Source organism: Euprymna scolopes, chromosome 24 (genome assembly GCF_053919585.1).
Source record: "Euprymna scolopes isolate OS-2025 chromosome 24, ASM5391958v1, whole genome shotgun sequence".
Taxonomy (NCBI): domain Eukaryota; kingdom Metazoa; phylum Mollusca; class Cephalopoda; order Sepiida; family Sepiolidae; genus Euprymna; species Euprymna scolopes.
This window is the reverse complement of record NC_136505.1, coordinates 80,765,711-80,785,803: the sequence shown is the minus strand read 5'-3', so window position 1 is coordinate 80,785,803 and position 20,093 is coordinate 80,765,711. Positions and strand designations below refer to the sequence as shown.

General features: G+C 36.9%; 1 protein-coding gene across 3 annotated transcripts in view; it reads left to right on the top strand.

Annotated features, from left to right (window-relative positions):
* The window catches only part of LOC145246794 (telomerase protein component 1-like), a 715,591-nt gene that overhangs the window by 295,959 nt on the left and 399,539 nt on the right, over positions 1-20,093 (top strand). For all 3 annotated transcript variants that reach the window (XM_080108593.1, XM_080108592.1, XM_080108594.1), the window contains 3 exons: positions 9,045-9,137; positions 10,540-10,672; positions 17,557-17,761. In XM_080108593.1, the coding sequence (XP_079964719.1) occupies positions 9,045-9,137; positions 10,540-10,672; positions 17,557-17,761 (431 nt within the window). The remainder of the gene's footprint in view (positions 1-9,044; positions 9,138-10,539; positions 10,673-17,556; positions 17,762-20,093) is intronic.

Genomic DNA, 20,093 nt, shown 5'->3' with positions numbered 1-20,093 from the left:
GCACATAAATGGGGAGTTCACTTGCGATTCCATTGTGCATACGCTCCAGCTGGGAATTGCATAGCGGAGCGATGTCACCGTATAGTGAAACGAATAGCGGCTAGAATGCGCTGTCCCATACAGGAGGCTGTCTACTGGTATAACATCACACCAAGAGACGACTCATCTCCCTTCACTGCGCCTGCCAACAGGATTTATCGATACGATGTTCGAGTAAAGGAGACCAATCTCGCAACAGCATCCCCAGGTCCCAAGAACAGCTCTTACCAGGTTGGAGATCTTGTGTGGGTCAAAAAACCGCAAAATCGACGTACCACGAGGTTCAGCAAGGGTGAGGTGACCAAGGTAATCAGCCCTCAATCGATTTTGGTGGACAGTGTGCCTCGCCACATGAAAGATCTGCACCCTCACCATTATATTGTTACATCGGAGGAAGAGGAAGACTCAGAGAGTACAATGTCTTCTGAAAGGACAGAGAGTATGATGCAGGACGACGTAGAGGATTTTGAGCCATATAATGCACATACTGAAGAAGCGGAAGAGGGACCACCTGTCTTGCCGTTACGAAGGAGTACCCGACAAAGACGGCTACTGCCCCCCTGCCCCGATTGTGAAACACCGCCTATGGAACAGACTGGTGGCCAATAACGGTGGTAATGAGGAAGATGGCAAGGAGGAAGTGCCGCCTCCGGTTCTTCGAAGAAGTACCCGACAAAGATGACTGCCTGCCCTCCTGCCCCATTTGTGATCATGAGATCAGGGGGGAGTGTAGCAGAATTAGCAATAACGGAAATGAGGGGAAATAGAGAACTTACCTCGGATACGTCTGTTGTGTTTCGGGCCGAGCGGAAGAGAGGGTTCCAAGATGGCGTCCATGGGTTTTTATTAGCGTTTACTCCATGCAATTATCTAAGAATTGCATTTGCTCTCACGCGATTATGCAAATACATAATTCCCCACCGCTATAAAGGCAGGACACTGGACAGGAGTCGGAGGCGTCCTGCAGATTGTGTGTAGGTGGTTCTGGCGATTGGATTGGATTGTTCTTTGTGACGAATCACGTGTTTGCGAGAAGCGAGTTTTTGTTCTTTCTGTTTTTTTTTTGTCTTCTTCTTTCTCTACAGTTATTACAGACAAGGAATCCCTGTCTTTTTGAGGTCGGTGATACTGACCATTCCCTATCTGTGTTCCTGGATTTTTTTTTTGTTTTGCCTACTACATTTTGCTTCAACTTTGTTACCATTAATTTCTTTTATATCCATGGCAATGTTCTCATTAAAATATGTTCCCAGTGAAAAACCCACGACAAGTCTGGATTCAACCCTTTTGCATCTCATGCAAATTTCACAAGAATTGGGAATTTCTTGAAGTATCTTAATGAATTGCTTGTCTTTCATTCCGGTGCTGCTGGCTAAGTCACATAGCTTTTTACTGTGACTAAATTGTCTATGAAGTTTCGTGGCGATTTTTATTTTTTCTTGCCTATTTTTGTTGGAAATTTCTTTGGTAAACAAAATATGTTTGAACTTACCTCCGTCTGGTGGAGGTTTTGTTATGGGAATATGTTAGTGCCCTGAAGAAGTACATTGCAGTGGGATTTTTTTTCCAAATATGGTGACACTGTCATTCTCGAAATTAAGGCTTGTGCTGGCTCTTTTCATTGACTTTTTGCTCAGTAAAAGCGGTATTTCGGCGTCCATCATGTCAGTGATAATACTGACTTCAATGCCAGCAATGACACATGGTAAAGTTGCTGTGGGAGTGGATTTAACGGTGTTCCCAGCACCAAATTTGTAGCTTTTCCCTCCACCTCAAATTTTTATTTTTTGTTTTTCTGGCAGGGTTTCTAGAAAACACTCAAACCATTTTCTTCCACAAATTGTCCCAGATGCACCTGTATCCAAGACAGCAGAGCCGAGCGTTTCTCTCAAAAACGTGCCGGTGCCGCCATATCCTTCATGCTCGTTCATGAGGAGGATGTTGGAAACAAGCAAATGGCCTCCTTTTTCGGTGTTGTCAATTTCATCAATGGATAGTCGCGAACCCAGTGGTATTTACACCCACACTTGAAACAAACACAGCTGCTGTTGTCGCTTTCAACCTTGTGGTTTGAATTTCTTTTGATGTTGTTGTAGTGTGTTGAATTTTGGTTGCAACTGGTGAGACTGGAATTTTTATCACTATGGCAGCGTCGTCGACCACGACTACTGGTGTAGTAGGTTTCTTCAATTTCGTCAGTGGTGAAAATAATGTCAGATTCGGTTTTCACAGTAACCGGAGGAGTTTTTGGCAAGGAATGACCTTCAAAGTCATTAAGAATTTAAAAAAAAATTGTTTGGACATTTTCTCTGAGTTTCAGTTCCTGAACGGTGTTCGTTTTTGGGGTGAGGTTGGTGCTTTTGAGAGCTCTGAATGCCAGGACCGGCTTGGGCAGAATTATGTTAAATTCTTTCAACTTGGCAATGTGACGTTCAAATTCGATTAGAAAAGTATCTATTCCCATGCCGCTCTTTCTTCGGTGAATTTCGAATGCCTCGTACGCCCTAAATGCTGCCTGGTTTGCGTTTTCTAAAAAGAGGGTTTCCAGCTTTTGATATAATATTTCCATTCTATTTTTGGCATTGAGTGAGGTAATATCCAATTCCAGTAGGGCTTCTCTCGCTTTTGCCCCCAAGGACAAAAGCACGACGGGGGCCCATTTTCTTTCATCTAAAGTAGTGGGTAGTTCCCATATGCGCATTTCTTTCTTCCAGGAATTGTATTTTTCTGTGTTTAACGTTGGTAGGGGAATGTATTTAGAGGCCATCTTTTTTTTTTTTTTGTTTTTGTTTTTGTACCAATGTTAAAGCAAATAAACACGGACAACTAGAGTAATGTTGAAGAGCATTTATTTAACACGTGCGTACCACTCACACTATATATTTCGTTCTTTTTACACCTTTTTGCGGTAGGGAAGTTAACTCTCTGTTGTGGAGAGTGTTCAAGGGACACAACTGGGTAAAGTTAACATGCAGTATTCCGAATTATGCTGGGTTTATATAATTCAGTAATCGTTCATATACCAATAAATTTAAGGCAAAAGAAAAAAGAGATGACTTAAAACATAAGCTACAAAATTATATTTCATAATTGAGCATTCATATATTGTTTTAACAAAAACCAAGACATCAAAGAATGGGTTGATAGCAACAAAATGTGTATTTCATTGTTAGTTACTGTGGTTAGAAGCTAAGAAAAAACAAGTCTTATCGTGGGTGCTCAGCGAATGAGTTCAGGCCAAGAAAAGGAAAAACAAAGATGGCGGACAGCATTTTATTACGTGCGTTCTTGCATAATCTTGTGTGTGCGTGAAGCTGGAAACTATAAAACGAGCTTCATTTCTCGGTGCTGAGCGATTCCAGATCGGGCAGAAGAGTAGGCGCAACGGGAGTGGAGATACTTTCTGAAATTATAATCCTTTTTTGTGTGTTTGAGGTGACCTCCCACCCATTACGGAGGTTAAAGCTATTTCGGCAATGGCCAACGCTGGCTTAAGCAACATGATTAAGCCTTTTAATGGCGACGACGATGTGGTGGCGTGGCTTAAAACAGTGGACCTTGTGGCAAGGATTCAAAAGTTGGACGATATGGCCGCAGTAATACCACTGTTTCTAGAAGGGGACGCACTGGCCCTCTATTTGGAGCTCAGCGAGCTAGAACAGGGTGACGCGGACGCCATCAATGGTCGACTGATTGAAGCTTTTGCAGAGGGGCCTTTCGAGGCCTTTAATAAGTTTAAGGAAAAGAGGTGGACTGGTGAATCTGTTGATGTCTACGCGAACGAGATAAGGAGATTGGTTGATTTGTCGGGCAACAGAGGACATGTCACGAGTCACATAGTCAAAATGACATTCGTTACCGGGTTCCCGGAAGAGATATCGAAACGTTTGCAGCAGGTCCCGGGAGTGGAGACACTGGATGTGAGTGAGCTGCTCAAAACTGCAAAGATCTTGGTGAGCACCCAGCCCACGGAGTCTGGAGGGACAACAGCAACGGTACAGCAGGATGTGGGCAGGAGTCTGCCGAACTGGAGGGTGGCATGCTTCGAATGTTGGGGACCACACATGAGAAGAGACTGCAGGAAGTTCTTACAATGTATGTTACAAATGCAATCGGAGAGGCCATTTAGCAGTGAAATGTACAAGTTCGAGAAACTGGCAAGCCGACACACCAGCGGCTGCCCCGATTTGGGAATAGTGGCGCACTCGCAGCAGATGCCCAAGCAGAAGATCGTCGTGGAAGGACGAGGAGTTATGGCCCTGATCAACACTGGCTGTACCACTACCATGGTGCACACAACCCTGGTCGGAAAGTGGAAAGGGAAGAGTGAAGTAGTGGCATTCGATGTGTCACGAGTGAAGTGTCGTGGGAGGAAGACCGTCACTATTAATATTGCTGAACACCGGATGAGGGTCCATGCAATTGTCACCGATCATCTGGTGCCTGGTGTCTAAGCCATCATTGGAATGGATGTTATATGCCGACTTGGAGGCGTTACTATCACATGCAACAACGAGAGTTTCGGACTAGCTGAGTGCGCAGTGACAGAGCAAGCTCCTGGAGGGACCAACAAGGGCAGGAGGAAAGAAAAATGTCAATCAAAGATCAGGACTTCCGAGCCAAATTCGACGGAGAGCAGTGAACGGTGGAGTAGACATGGAAACATCAAGCGCCATCGCTGACAAACAGGGTGGCATGCTACACTAATTCGCTTAGAGGAGGGGCGAGAAAAGAGTTTGAACAAGAAGTCGACCAATGGATTGAGGAGGGTATACTGCTGCCTTGGACGGATGACGTTGAGTCGGGCATTTTGCCGTTGATGGCCGTTCTGCAACCAACTAAAGGGAAAGTAAGACCGGTCCTGGATTTCCGAGAGCTGAACCAACATGTTAAGTGCCATACTGTATGGTGACACCGTAGATGTGTGCAGTGAGACCATTAGAGAATGGAGGCAGATGAATGGCGCGTCTATGTTGGTAGATCTAAAATCTGCCTATTTGCAACTCCAAATCGCCAAGAAGCTCTGGAAATACCAGTTAGTCAGGTACAAAGGCAAAAACTACTGCCTTACGCGAGTGGGGTTCGGGTTGAATTCAGCACCCAAGATCATGTCAACTATCCTCAGGAAGATTCTGGAGACAATGGGAAAAGGAGATGGGGCAGTGAGTTCATACATAGACCACATTCTGGTGAATGAGACTCTGGTAACTGCCAAGGAGGTGGTGGCTCATTTGAAGAGGTTCAGGTTGGTCGTCAAAGCGCCTGAAAAATTAGATGGAGGGGCTGCTTTGGGCTAAGGCTGAAACGAGGTGCGTCGGGCAGCCTAGAGTTTCGAAGGGAGAACCAGATCCCGCAACTGAAGCAAGAACTCAACAGACGGGAACTTTTTTCCCTATGCGGGAAGTTGATCAGGCATTATCCTGTTGCTAGCTGGCTTAGACCAGCATGCAGCTACATAAAGACTCATGCCGAAGGAAGAGGATGGAATGATAAAGTGGGAGGAAGAACGGTCGCCATGATGGAAGAGCTCCTGAAAGAAGCAGAACGGCAAGGGCAAGACCCAGTCCGGGGAACCTAGAACGTACCGCGAACATTGGATGGAGTCGTGTGGTGTGATGCAAGCAGCATTGCAACAGGGGTCGTTTTGGAAGTTGGAGGAGTGGTTGCAGAAGATGCGGCCTGGTTAAGGAAGAAAAATGATGTCATCCACATCAGTTTAGCGGAATTAGATGCGGTAATCAAAGGGGTCAATCTGGCCTTGAAATGGGGTCTGCGTGACATCTGCATCAAAACAGACTCTGCCATGGTGTTTGCTTGGCTAAAGTCCCTCATTTGAAGCGAAAAAAGGATAAGAACGAAAGGGGCAGCAGAGATGTTAGTGAAGCACAGGCTTGGGATGCTAGCTGAGCTGATGCAGAAGTTTTGTTTGAAGGTTCGCGTAGACATGGTGGCTTCTGAGAAGAACCGAGCAGACGCTCTCACGAGAGTGAAGAAGAGTTGGCTTTTGCCAAAAATAGATCTACATCGGATCTAGATGATGTTGGCGTGCGAGAGCTGCACAATCTGCACCATATGGGGGTAGAGAGGACGTGGTACTTGGTGAAGAAAGTCGACCCGAGTGTCACCAAGGAGTAAGTGAGGCAATGGTCAGGACATGCGACAGATGTCAGTCGATTGATCCAAGCACGCATGAAGCTGGTCAATTGGGGGTGAGTGGGACCTGGGAGAGACTGGCATGCGATGTCACTCATTACAGGGGTGGACTTTATCTGACCATGATTGACTACGGGCCTGGGCGATTTGCTCTATCTAAGAAGCTATGTGGAGGAACAGGCAATGAAATAGCGGCAATCCTTGATGAGGTGTTTTTGGAGCGAGGTCCCGTGGAAGAGTTGTTAACCGACAACAGGACCACATTCAAGTCAGTAGCAGTGACGGAAGTAATGAGGAGGTGGAATATCTAACAAGTTTTCAGAGCTGCCTACAGACACAGTGGCAACAGGATCGTGGAGAGAAACCACTGCACTATAAAGGCAGTTGCGGAAAGAGGAGGCACCTCACCTGAGCAAGCCATCTACTGGTATAATATGTTGCCTAGATTGGGACAAGTGCCAGAGACGGTTCCGCAACTGTCAACGTTCACATATTCCTGTAGACATCCCAGGGTTGAGCCGGAAGCAGAGAGGCAGAGGCCACAGGGACCATTAAACTCGGGGATGAGGTATGGGTGAAGCCACAGAGGGCGCGTTGCACCACACAATGGAGTAGAGGTCGCGTGACTGGGAGGAGGAACACCGGAAATAACATTGTGGTGGACAGAGTACCGAGACATATTCTCAACATCAGACCAGTGGAATGCGAAGCAATGGAGGGGAATGTGCAGCAACAGGGGGAGGACGAAACGCCTCAGAGGCCAAGTAGAGAGAGGCAACTGCCACAGTGGATGAGAGACTATGAAATATGATCTTGAGATCAAGGAGGCGTGTGGTCAGAAGCTAAGAAAAACAGAAGTCTTACCGTGGGTGTGCAGCGAGTGAGTTCAGGCCGAGAAAAAGAAAAACAAAGATGGCGGACAGCATTTTATTACGTGCGTTCTCGCATAATCTTGTGTGCGTGTGAAGCTGGAAACTACAAAATGAGCTTCATTTCTCGGTGCTGAACGATTCCAGATTGGGCAGGAGAGTAGGCGCAACGGGAGTGGAGATACTTTCTGAAATTATAATCCTTTTTTGTGTGCTTGAGGTGACCCCCCCCCCTTACGGAGGTTCAGTTACAATTGTTTCAAGACTATTTGGACAAATTCAAACAATATGTCGTTTGAAATTTTTCATAAGAACAGCTTTTCTTAAGACTTCTTAAAAAAAAACACTTTAGCAATAAAACATTATGGAAAAGAAACGTTTCCTTTACAAGGAAAAGAAAACAAGCGAGATCACTTTACCTCTATCGCATCTTTGCAAAGTATTTTTTTAAAATTTATATATCTACCTATTTTCATATCTTTATTTAAAAAAAAACGAATTTCAAACTAAATATCATTTAAAAAATTTATATATCTACCTATTTTCATATCTTTATTTAAAAAAAAACGAATTTCAAACTAAATATCATTTTAAAGATTTATATATCTACCTATTTTCATATCTTTATTTAAAAGAAAACAAAAGACGAGTCGCAAAAGACATTTAACAGTATAATTTCTTCTATTCCTTCAAGAACCGGTCCAACCTACATTTATATTAACCTCTAGTTACCCAAAGGTGCTGAGTTCAATCCTGAACGAAGGCAGTGAAAAGTACCATTCAAAACAGAGAATCAGCAACTATGTCCCAGAGCCTAGCTGGAGTCCAAACACGGTACCCCCGTAATAATAATAAAGGGCTGGGTTCGAGACTCCTAACAAACGGCTCCCCAGTTCGATACAAAACACTTAATGAAGGCCGGAGGGCAAAATTGCCAAAACGTTGTGACTATAACGGCCAAGATGAGGAAGTCAGTCCGACAATCTCAATAAATGAAAACACCTCATCTCAAAAATACAGACAATTACTACCTCTAGACATGTTTGTTATTATTTTGGTTATGCTGTAGTTTTTTTGTTTTTTTTTACTGGGGAGATCATCACTTATCTCGGCCCAAAGTCCACTTTAGGATAATGTTTAATGTGTGTTATGTAGACGGTGAGGCCACACTGTAATAATCAGTAATAGTGAAACTTAAGTAGGGTTTAATTATATAAGAGGACTAGCCTGAGTGCCCAGCGTTGCCCGGGTGTGGAGGTGTGGGTTGAGCAAAAAAAAAAAAAGTGGTAGTAGGCAGTCAAGCCCATGCTGCGAAGAAGGAAAAGAACGTGAAAAAAAAGTGACATCTTTGCCGTTTCGTCCATCGCCAAACCGGAAGTGGTGAAGATTTAAATTAAGGCTAGTCAATCGAAAAGGGGGAATGAATTTCGAAAATATCGGCGAAAAAAGCGATGCCTCCCTGTAGAAAAGTGCCCAGTGAATATTTTTAGCCAATTTTTCAATATTGTCATCCGAAGGGTCGAGCTTTAAAGTGATATCGATCTTGTGAAAATCCGTCGCCTCTGTCAAAAGTTTTAGGCATACATATATACATACATACATACATACATATATACATACATACATACATACATAAAGATGAGATTTATATTATAGATGGCTCAATAAGAACTTATTTACATTAGATTTGAAAACGGCCATGCTATAAGTTGGGAAGCAGCTCCACAGACGAACAGTTCTAGGAAATAAACTTTGCTCATGGAATTTTTGTTTAATTTTAGACACAGATAGAGAATTAGAGAAATTATTTACAGTTGTTATAGTTAGACGAGTATTTGTTGTGAAAGTTTTACAGAGGAGGACCAAAAATTGAAGCTCAGTCGAGCAGCTATAATTTTTTTTTTTTTTGTTAAATGAACTTTTGTTGACCTTTAACATTTTTAAAAAACTTTTAATTGCACTTTATTTTATTTTATTTTCAAGATGCGACTACTAACATACAAAACGGAAGCGATCAGTCCATTTTTCTTGGAGCTAGCCTGTGAAGAATTGCGTGTATTTGGGGTATTTGAGAAGGTACTCCATTTCTTACTAGTATTCAATGTTTCATCAAAAATGTTTTACACATTGACTTAAACATTTGTTGATTTTTAAAGTCTTTTAAGAAATATTGTGAACATTTGTGTTTCCTATTTTACATGTAAAGAAAGAGATTTTCAGATGAATATTTGTTGAAAGAAGATTTAAGTTTTATTGCATTTAATTTGAACTTGGATGACGATAGCGCCTTTGTGTATTGCTAAGAACCCCACTATTGTTTAATATAAATTGTCTATGGATGTTATGTTTTAGCAAAGAAACAAAATGAAGGATAAATATGTGGACGTTCTTCTAAAAGATAAATCAACAAAACATGGAGAGAATAGAAAGGTCGTCAATTAGTAAATGCTACTTAAAACATGAACAGATTTTTATGAATCTAAAAATTGAGAAAAACGTTTTTATACAAGAGATAAGAATATAAAAGTTAATTTCAATCATGAAAGTGTTTATTTTATGCAAACTTGCGTTTAGGTAATGAAAGTTGGGTTAGTTTAGAATTGTGTCAGTCAACATCTTCATAGTGTGAATATGTGTAATTAATATACATATGTGAGTATTTGGCAGCATGGCATTGTGTATGTGAGTTGGTTTACCTTGTTCGTGTAAGTAGTAATTCGTTTATGGTCACCTGTTAGTGCGTAAGAGTGTGTGTGCAAGATGTAGAAAATCGTTTCTGACTCCTCTGGCCAAAGGGTATGAAGGGGTGGTGGTTGAGCAGATGTTCTGTTCAAGGTGCAGCCGGTTTGAGATGTATAACGTTGTGGAGTTGAAACGATTTTCATTGGTTGTAAATACTTTGAGTTAACGCATTCCTCTGAAAAATTACTTGCAGTGAAGAAGAGAGAAAATTCAAACAAAATGGAGAAAGGAAGAGTGTAGCAATTAAATTTTTGCTTTTTAATGTTAGTTGGAATCACCTGCAAATCAGTTCAGTCACCACAAATTCTTACCACAGAAAGGGATGAATTTTTCTCCTCTATCCTCTCTAGCTATGTGTTAAATAGACAAGCCCTGACATGTATTTAATTTAGAAGAAGCAACATTCTGAAATAAATAACACCTGCAAAGATGGAGCTGAGTAGGCGGCTAATAGAGAACATTGGTTGGCAATTTGTATCGATTCAAAAATTGTTTCTATTTTGAAATCTATTAAGCGATCAGTCATGCACACATAATGTACATCTTTCCGTTTTTTCTAAATAAAACTTAAGTGTTGAAATATTTTTTGTTAAAAAAGAATTGAATTATGATTGAAATCGCAAAGAAATCAAAACATTTCCTATTAGAAATGGAATTCTTAGAATCTTTTGTATTCTTTAAATGCACCAAATATTTTTTTATAGAAATTGTCTTTTCTATTCTTTGTTTTTTAAAGGTTACAGAAAAATTGAAATCGCTTCCTGCCACGATACCAAGTCTCCTGGAAAAAGTTTTTGATCGGTTGGAACAAGAATTTGGAAAAGATGTCATTCAAGTGTCTCTGAGTTTGATTTCCTGTGCTATAAATGGTGAATGAGAAACATTTTTATAAAACTAGATTTTATATTTTTACTGTATTCTTATTATATTTAATTCTTTTATAATTTTTTCTAAAGTAAAGACAGAATTGATTGTATCAAATCTAAAAAAAATCAATAGATTTTGTGGTTTCAATTCGTTCTTGCAAAATACTTATGAAAAAGAAAAGATTTCCATAATGTATATGCATACAGTTTTTTAGTGAATGAAAGTTTTATATCGATTCTCCCAGTAATCTCTCTTGCTCACACACACACACACACACACACACACACACACACACACACATATAGATGAGTATCGGCTGAAAAGAGCTTGATGTGGGGATCTAAAACGGTCCCTATTATCAGGTTTGAAACCGACGATACTGATGCCTTATCTCACCTAAATTTTCTGAAAATAAAAATATAAATAATACGCTCATAATTTTGGAATTTTTCCTTATAATTAGAACACTCTGCTGGAATCTTTTTACCAAAATATAACTAAGTATATATATATATATTAGGTCACTCTAACAGACGTTAAAAACATTTAAAAAAATAAATGTTTAAATTTCAACAGTATCTCTTACGGTTAACGATGGCCAAATGGTTTAGGTCCTTGCTAATGAAGCCAGATATGGCTTCTGTTGCTGGGTTTGAATCCATCGATCGGTGTTAATCGTGATGCCCTGCACTGATGATTCCTGAAAGGATGAAACGCTAGTGTCTGTAGGTATTTAGTAATTATTATAGTAAATAATTATATATATATATATATATATATATATATATATATATATATATATACATGAACACACACACATGAAGGCGAAGGAAAAGTTTGCAAATTTTTCAAGCAATTCATTTATTTTACAAAAACAACATATATATACACAAACTTATTTCTTAAAATAGTTGCTATTCAGATCAATGCATTTCTCAAGTCAATGTTTTCAGGTTCAAAGATTGCCTTTGAAGAATTCTGGAGTATGTATTCAGAAAGTGGCACAGTGTTTTGCTTTTTCTATGTCATTAAAATAAGTACCTTTGAGGATTTCTTGGTGTTTTGAAAAAAAAAAGTAAGAAATCTGATGTCGTTAAATTGGAACTATTCCGCCATAAAGTTTTCCTTTCGTTTTTTTTTTTTTATCAAAATATCCTTTAGTTTCCTTAAAATCTCAGCATAGTAAACTCCTACTATAGAATTTAGTTTTGAGGAGTTTTCTTTTTCTGAGTTATTCTTTTCCAATTTTCTCTTTCATTTCTGTTGATTTGATGGTGTCTCCCCCCCCCCCATACATATCTGTAAGTGTCATCTTCGCTTAGTGTCCTTATCTCCTCCTGGTTGAGTAGTTGCATACCTCCACTACCTCTAGTTTTCTTTTTCTTATAACCAGAGTACACACTTTTCCATTCCACATTCTATTCAGATATCCTGCTGAAGATTCTGGTTGTGTTTATTAGCGTCTCTAGTTTGTTTTTGTTTTTTGCAAAAAGTTTCCAGTCATTCATTGGTTCATTCTTTCGTCTGTATTAGTAAACTTGTATACGGCCTGGAATTTCCTTAGTATATTGTTTAGAGGTATCATAGCTATGATGAACAGCAATAGTGACAGAGAAAATACCGCTTATATTTTTATCTCAGTTATATATTGTCTTTTAGTTGTCAGTTCAAATCTCCACGTTTTCATTGCTTTTTCAATTAGACTGATAGTCTTATTTGGTACTAGCATGGGTGCCCGGATGTTTGGAAGTGTGTGTTGAGCAAAAAAAATAAATAAATAAATAAAGGGGAAAAGTATCCTCATGTCAAGTTGTTCTGACAAATCCCTGTAAAGAGAGACCTTAGACAATCAAGGACAATGTCTAGTAGGCATTCAAGTTCTCTCCTGGTGGAGATGCCAGGGATGTGTATATATATATATATATATATATATATATATATATATATATATATATATATATATATACTAGCATGGATGCCCAGCATTGCCCGGGTGTTTGGAGGTGTGTGTTGAGCAAAAAAAAAAAAAAATTGGTAGTAGGAATGCAGGCTCAAATCCATACCACGAAGGAGGAAAAGAATAGGGAAAAATGTGGCGTCTTTGCTGTTACGACCACCGACAAACCGGAAATGATGTAGGTTTAAATTAAGGCTAGACAATCGGAAAGAAGGGGATGACTTTCGAAAATATCGGTGAAAAAACCGACCCCTCCCTGTAGAAAAGTGCCCAGTTGAGGGTGAAGAAATTAATGTTTTTAGTCAATTTTTCGATATTTGTCGTCTGAAGGATCGAGCTTCAAAATAATATTCATCTTTGTTGCCTCTGTCGAAAGTTTTAGGCAGACATGCAAACATACATACATTTATATATTGGTAGCTCAAATTTTCGATCCAAACCGATTAAAAAGCTTGCCCTATCTCTAAATACCCTTTATGTAAAATTTCAAATGTTTAGACCAGAAATTGTCTGAGTAAGATTGTAGAAATTGTCTGAGTAAAATTGTAGAGACCGCAGAGGTTGAATTTTTTCAAACTTTGACCCCTTAACATTTATTGTTTCGGGCTTAAATCAAGTTAGATCCATGTCCAAGGAACTAAATTTCAATTGTTTATACCGAAAATTGGTGGAAGAGTTTGGTAGAGTTCTCAAAGGTCAAATCGTTGAACCTTGACCCCTTAACAGCCAAATTTCTGGCCGAAAATAGATTATAAAGATTTTTCCAAATCTCCATACCCTGTATATCAAAGTTATTGTGTAGGGAAATGTACACAGACAGACTTTCACTTTTATAGATATATAGATTATGTACATCTTCATATAATATAAATAATAATAAAAATATAATACAGGGTGACCCCCCAAAAAACGGGCCCCAACTCTAATTAGGCCCTGTGTCCAAATGAAATGAAACTTTGGTCATAACTAGTTTATTATATTCAAAACATCACATCAAAACACTAGGGTCTTTGGCCTTTTTTTCTCCGTTCTCTAGCATATGATCTAGATGGCCTCCATTTACCTCTGTGCATTTCTTGAGGTGCAGCATGAAGTTGTCTTACAGATCGAATTGGTAATGGCTCTCATCTCCTCCCTGATGGCTTCCTTGAGTTCTGTGATGGTTCTGGGTTTCCCCACATAGACTCTGTCCTTAAGATAGTCCCAAAGAAAAAAATCTGGGGGGGGGGGGGTTAGGTCCGGGCTATGGGGCTATGGGGTGCCCACTCAAAATCAGTCTTGAGACTGATCACTCGGTCTTCGAAGTTCTCTTTCAGCCAATCTCAGGACAGGTTTGAGGTGTGAGAACTTGCTCTGTCCTGCTGGAACCAGAACTTACTCATGAGCGATGGGTAGATGGTCTGGAGCCCTCTCTTGAAGGTTTTGAGGACCTCCACATACCGCTCCTTGGTGACTGTCACTGCTGCGCCAGATTCTTCAATGAAGATTGATCCGATGATGCCTCTGGCCGAGATTGCAGCCCACACTATGCACTTAGGAGAGTGCCGGGGCTTGGTGGCTATTCATTGGTTCTGGAGGACCCTCAGAAGACATTTGTCTTGGAGTTCACCTTGGAAGTGGGCTTCATCTGAGGTCCAAAGGAGGTTAAGGAAACTTGGTGTCTTCTCGATCTTCTCGACTGCCATAGCCCTCCTCTGCTTCTTGTCTGAGGCTGTAAGGGTCTGCAGCGTCTGTATTCTGTATGGATAAGCCCCGATATCGTTACCAGCACTCTCCTGCAAGTCTCACAGGACATACTGAGGGACTGACTTCGCTTATGCACAGAGTGTTTCAGACTCTGCTGGAGAGACTCTCTCACTCTTTTGACCAGCTCGGCTGTTTGCTTCTTGAGACGTTCCGAGTGGCTTGGACGGTTTTCTCTGGCAGCGTTGAGGTTTTCCACGGTCTAATACTTCTCGAAGTGGTCCACCTAGTTCTGAATTCTGCTTTTGGATGGAGCCTTTTCACATTCGAACTGACATATGAAACTGGGCTGGGTTTTCTTAAATGAGCCTGTCTTGTAGTAAAATTTAACACAGTGTATTCTTTGTCCCAGCTCCCACTGGTGTCTTGGTGTACTCACGGTCGTTGATTCTGCCATGTCCTCTAAAATAAGGGCAATCGGTAAATAAATAATAGAGATATCACATAAAGTGTACACGGGGCCCGTTTTTTTTTGGTAACACCGTAATGAATTTCAATATGTTTTATTGTTTTTAGTTATTTATTTAAAAGTAGTTACGAAGCATCTCATAAAATAAGAAAATTCTTTCATTTATTTAATCACTGTTTTGAACTTTTGTAGTTTAGCAATGTCTTTTTTTTGTGTAAAACAACATAGTTTGTGTTGTAATATTAAAAATGTGTAGGCATTTATTGTAATATTTGCGAATATTATGTTTTGGTATTTCAACACGTTTGAATGTTATTTCTTTATATGTGTTTATTTAAAAGTAGTTAAGTAAACAGTAAGTAAACTTAACTGCTTTTAAGTAAACGAATAAAATAAAAAAATCTTACATTTATATTAAAATATTGTTTTGAAACATTACTTTAGCCATGGATGTCATTTTTTCTTGAGGAGAAATTATATTTGTTGTAATGTTTGTTATGCTTTTTGTATTTTGTTCATATTTTTTAATGTTTGTTTATGTATAATTAGTTAAATACTGCCGAGGTGATAATTTAATGAGTCTTTCAATCAATCATTTTTCGATTCTCTAATCTAAAAAAATAATACAGACATTCAAGGTAATATCATTTCTTATTTAAGAACGTTTTTACATTTGCTTTAAACAAAGACAAAATATACATCTTTTTTAAGAATGAATAACTTAAATAAATAATAAATAACTAATAAATAAACTTGCCATAAAAATAATTCATACTACATGATTAATAAGCAAAATTTTTTATAATTTTAAATCCATTCTTTAGAAGTAATAATTACTTGCTTGTATCATTTCATTGGAACAACATTGTAGTAATGTTCAAAACACAAAATATTCTACCTACTATGATAATATACAAGTAATTTTAAGAAATAGTTTAATATTTCTTGTAAACACATATGATTGTGTATATGAAATCTGAAAAAGAACAGTGTAGAAATTTTATTTTATTAATGCAATAAGTTGGTTAGGTCATTATCGAAACAGTTCTCCATCTTAACAGTCTTCGTAGTCAGAGAAAATATTTTTAAAAAGGGATTGAATTATATTTTATTGCTTTGAAGAATATGATGGCATGGTTCACAAGAAGAACTGGATATTCAGAATTAAACATTGATTTTGCATGATGAAAGCTCTTTAAAAGAAGCGTTTAAAAGAATGTTATTCAAAAAATTTATTTTTGCAATAAAATCGATGTGACATTTTATAAAGTGTTGAAGTTTCAATTCTATAAATGCTTTCAATTATTTAAATCCCAAAATTTATAATCCAATTCGTTTTAGACTTCTCTTTTTCATTTTTGATTTCAATAAATATTTGATCAATGTCATTACATGTTTGATGTAGAAATGTTTATTACGTTCATGTGAAATTTGACTGTGATTCAGTTTATAAATCAAAGTTAAGTATTTATGCTCTTAAGTCAAAGCTAATCAGAATGTGATTTTGAAGCTATTACACAAAGTCATCAAATAGTAATAAAGATATATCAAATAGCGATATAAACAATTTGCGTTTGCCTTTCACTCATCATGTGTGTATGTTTCTCTCTAACACTCAATATTTATTTCTATAATTATAATAATGATTTAAGTTTATTTCTTTTTATTGAGCAGATATTATATAAATAACGTATAATTGTTACTATCTTGGAATTATATTTTGCTATTTTTGAATTAATATTAAATCTAGAGACAATTGGAAAAAAAAATGTTCTATATCTTGGAAGAGTAGAAGTAAGGATACTTTTTCTATAGTGCAATAATACCTCCTACTTCCTGTCTGTGTCAATACGAAAAATGAAATCTAGAATCTTAAATATTAGTAAAAATATATGCTAGATAATAAAACAAATATATATCTTTACTGTATTACCAAATGCATAAACTACGATAATTATAAGATAACTGGACATTTTAGAGAACAGGTTTCTAATCTGGATGATATATTTATTTTTAATCTGTTGATGTTTTGGAAACGGCGATTATGAAAATATTAATTATTTCCAAATTATATTGCATAGTGGAAATCATTTAATAAAGCAAATAAAAATCTCTAAAACATTTGATCAAATTTATGATTATAAATAGTTCACTTTAAAAAATTCTAGTAAAATGTATTCAGAAGGAATTAAAATTAATAAATAAAACAGTAAACATTGAATATTGGCCATCAATCAATTTCATTCAAGATCAAGGTGGTTCACTTTGGTGAGAATATCTGATATGAGATGCTAAATTTCTAACAATCCATTTTATTTGTCCATATTTTTATTGCAAGTTATCAGATTCTTTGCCTTTCAATTAGAATTTTAACATCAATTCCTTCCTGTTTGATCCATGTTTTTTATGTTAAACTAAGAATTAAAAGCAATCACTTGACTTATTTTTTTGTAAAAGGAAAAAAATTTAAAAAAGACATGGAATTAAGAAATATTTAACAGAATTTGATCTATTGATCAGTTGTATTAATAATGTGAATGCAAAAATGAATTGAAAAGATCTTTTCAAAAAGGCATTAGAAATGAGAAAATAAAAATAATTTCTAAAAGGAAATGAAATGTTAATATGGTTAAATAATATGGTCGATAAGCAAAATAAGAATTTAACAGAAGCATTATTATTTTTATCATAAAGAAATGTATTAAAAAATGAAAAATTTCTAATTTGATTGTAAAAGATCAGTTTCATAGTTTATTTTAAATACTTATTTTGAAAAGGTCTCTTGAGTACGGAACTGTTTGAATTGCTGAATCTCCACTGGAAACTGAAAGAGCTAATGAAAGCCCCACAGCAGAACATTCACAAAATGTCACTAAAGGAAATCGTGTCTGAAGCGTGTGAAGATTACCTGCCCAGATCCAAGTTTGTTCGTTTGCATTTTGTTCTGCAACATTTCCTCAACTTTGCTAACACCTCAGTCATGTAAGCATTCACATTCTTAAAACCTTTTTTTCTTTCTAAATTGGATTCGAGTTACAGATTTATTACACTTGATTAGAAATTGATTACAGTACAAATAAACAGAACAAGCCAAAAACTATATGGTGTCCCGACTGATTTTAGCTATTTTCCCCATTTAAACCCCTGACCTGATGTAAAACATCAGGTTAAAACAGCCAAATGACACCGTTTCATGACAAACAATGCATTAATTTGAATTCGGTACCATTCAAAACCCTTATTTAGACGCAAGTATGAATTTTTTGGAGAAAAATAAAAATTAGCTCAAAAAGGGGTGGTTTTTACCCCTAAAACACTCTGGGGCTCCACCCCCACAATTTTCTGAGGGTAAAATATTACGTTTCCAGATGTATATAGTCTTGCTTTGGGGTAATTTTCAGCAAAATCTAAGTGTTGGAAAAAATTCTATTGTGAGAACACCTACCAAGATGAGAGCGATAGTCCAAACAATCAAAATTAATACCAATCCTCATCTTAAAAAATTCAAAAACAATTTATTTAACCAGAATGCATCAAATTCATAGAAATTTTGTTCAAATGAAAAAGAAATAAATTATAAAACTTTAGAACACCAAGTAATGCTGATAATTTTTGTTATTAAATGAAAAATAGTGGTTAATTTGCCGGATTGCCATGTTAATTGCTACTTCAGTCACATAAATTCTTTAGAGTGAAATGATTTTGGCATTTCTTCCAAACAAATTATCTCTACTTAAACCATGTTTGTAATAATAATAAAAATGATAACTTAAAAAAAAAAAAGTTATAGCGGCTATAGCACTTATATATGATATGGACCGAGATACACAGTTGCCAGACTATGATCATTTTTCAAGGCCAAATGTTTAAGAAAAAAAAAGCCCAATTCAAAAAAGAAGCCACACTTTTTGCAGTAAACAGGCAATTGGTGTTTCTATATGATTTGAGCGAACAAAATATTGAATTTTATGTAAAACAAATGGTGCCTATGTAATTTTCATGACGAAAATTCTAACATATCCAAAAATGACAAAGAATGAGGAGATAGAAAATGAATTATTAATAAAAAAAAAAGAAATTTGTGAAATTGGTGTTTATGAGCGAAATGTGACAAAAATAACATGTACTTTTGCATTTAACGATTTGTGCTGAAATAATAACGTTAATATTTAGAAACTTATCATTTAACATGGGGAGGGTAGGGTGTTTTGTAACTATTCTGTACTTTCACCTAACAATTTAATAAAAATGATATCATAAAACTTGAATTAATTTGTAAATACTATTTACTATTATTATACTATTTCAGGTCGTTAAATGCAAAAGCACAAGATAGCATTTATTTTATCAAAATAAAATTGTAAAAACATTTATTGTATCAAAATATTAGGCACTTAAATTCTATTTTTCTCTTACGATGACTTCTTTTTGTTAAATTGTTTGAAAAAGAATCCAATGATGCTTCAATTTAAAAAAATGTTTTAAAATTGTTTAAAAAAATCCGATGTTGCTTTAATTTTTATTAAAATTCTATTTCCATTAAATTGTTTGAAAAAAGAATCCAATGTTCCTATTTAATCGCCTCATTGCAAGGGCAGAGTTGGTTTTTAATGCGGGGAAAGGAACAAAAATAAAAATTGCCTCAGTCTAGAAGGATTTCTTCTCCACTGACTGAGGGCCGAAAAGAGGATGTGTAGTATCAGAACAGATACTACACTTTACTCCTAGCCAAAAGGACAAGTAATGTTGCTTTAATTGAAAAAATGTATTTCTTCAATAAATGTTTTTACAATTATATTTTGATACATTTTTATACAATAACTTTTGGTTTTCAAGTATTTTAGTGTTATTTATTTTGTTTTTATTTTGTGTGTTATTTGACCAAGAAGAAATTATGTTTTATTAAATTTAAATGAGAAAAAAATTCAATGACTTTTTTGGTAAATGTAAAGTTTAAGCATGATGCTCTTTTTTAACGTTGTTATTTAGAAACCTATTATTTAACATGGGAGGGGGTGTTTTGAAGCTATTCCCAGAAAAAATTGGAGTTATCGCCCCTAACAATGGTGTCGTCTGTGTAAGACATAAGTGCTAAAAACAAATTTTCGTTCAAATTCAACATAGAAAAATATTCTTCTAGATTGAGGTCATTTTTATTTTTGTTCTTATCCAGAGTGCCCTTTATTAGGGAGCTAGATTTCCCCCACATTAATAACCGATCTTGTGCCTTATTCTGCCCTCGTGAGGAGACAAGTAAATAGAAACAATATAAAAAATATAAAAAAAAACTTAACAATCAAAGAGAAATAATCTA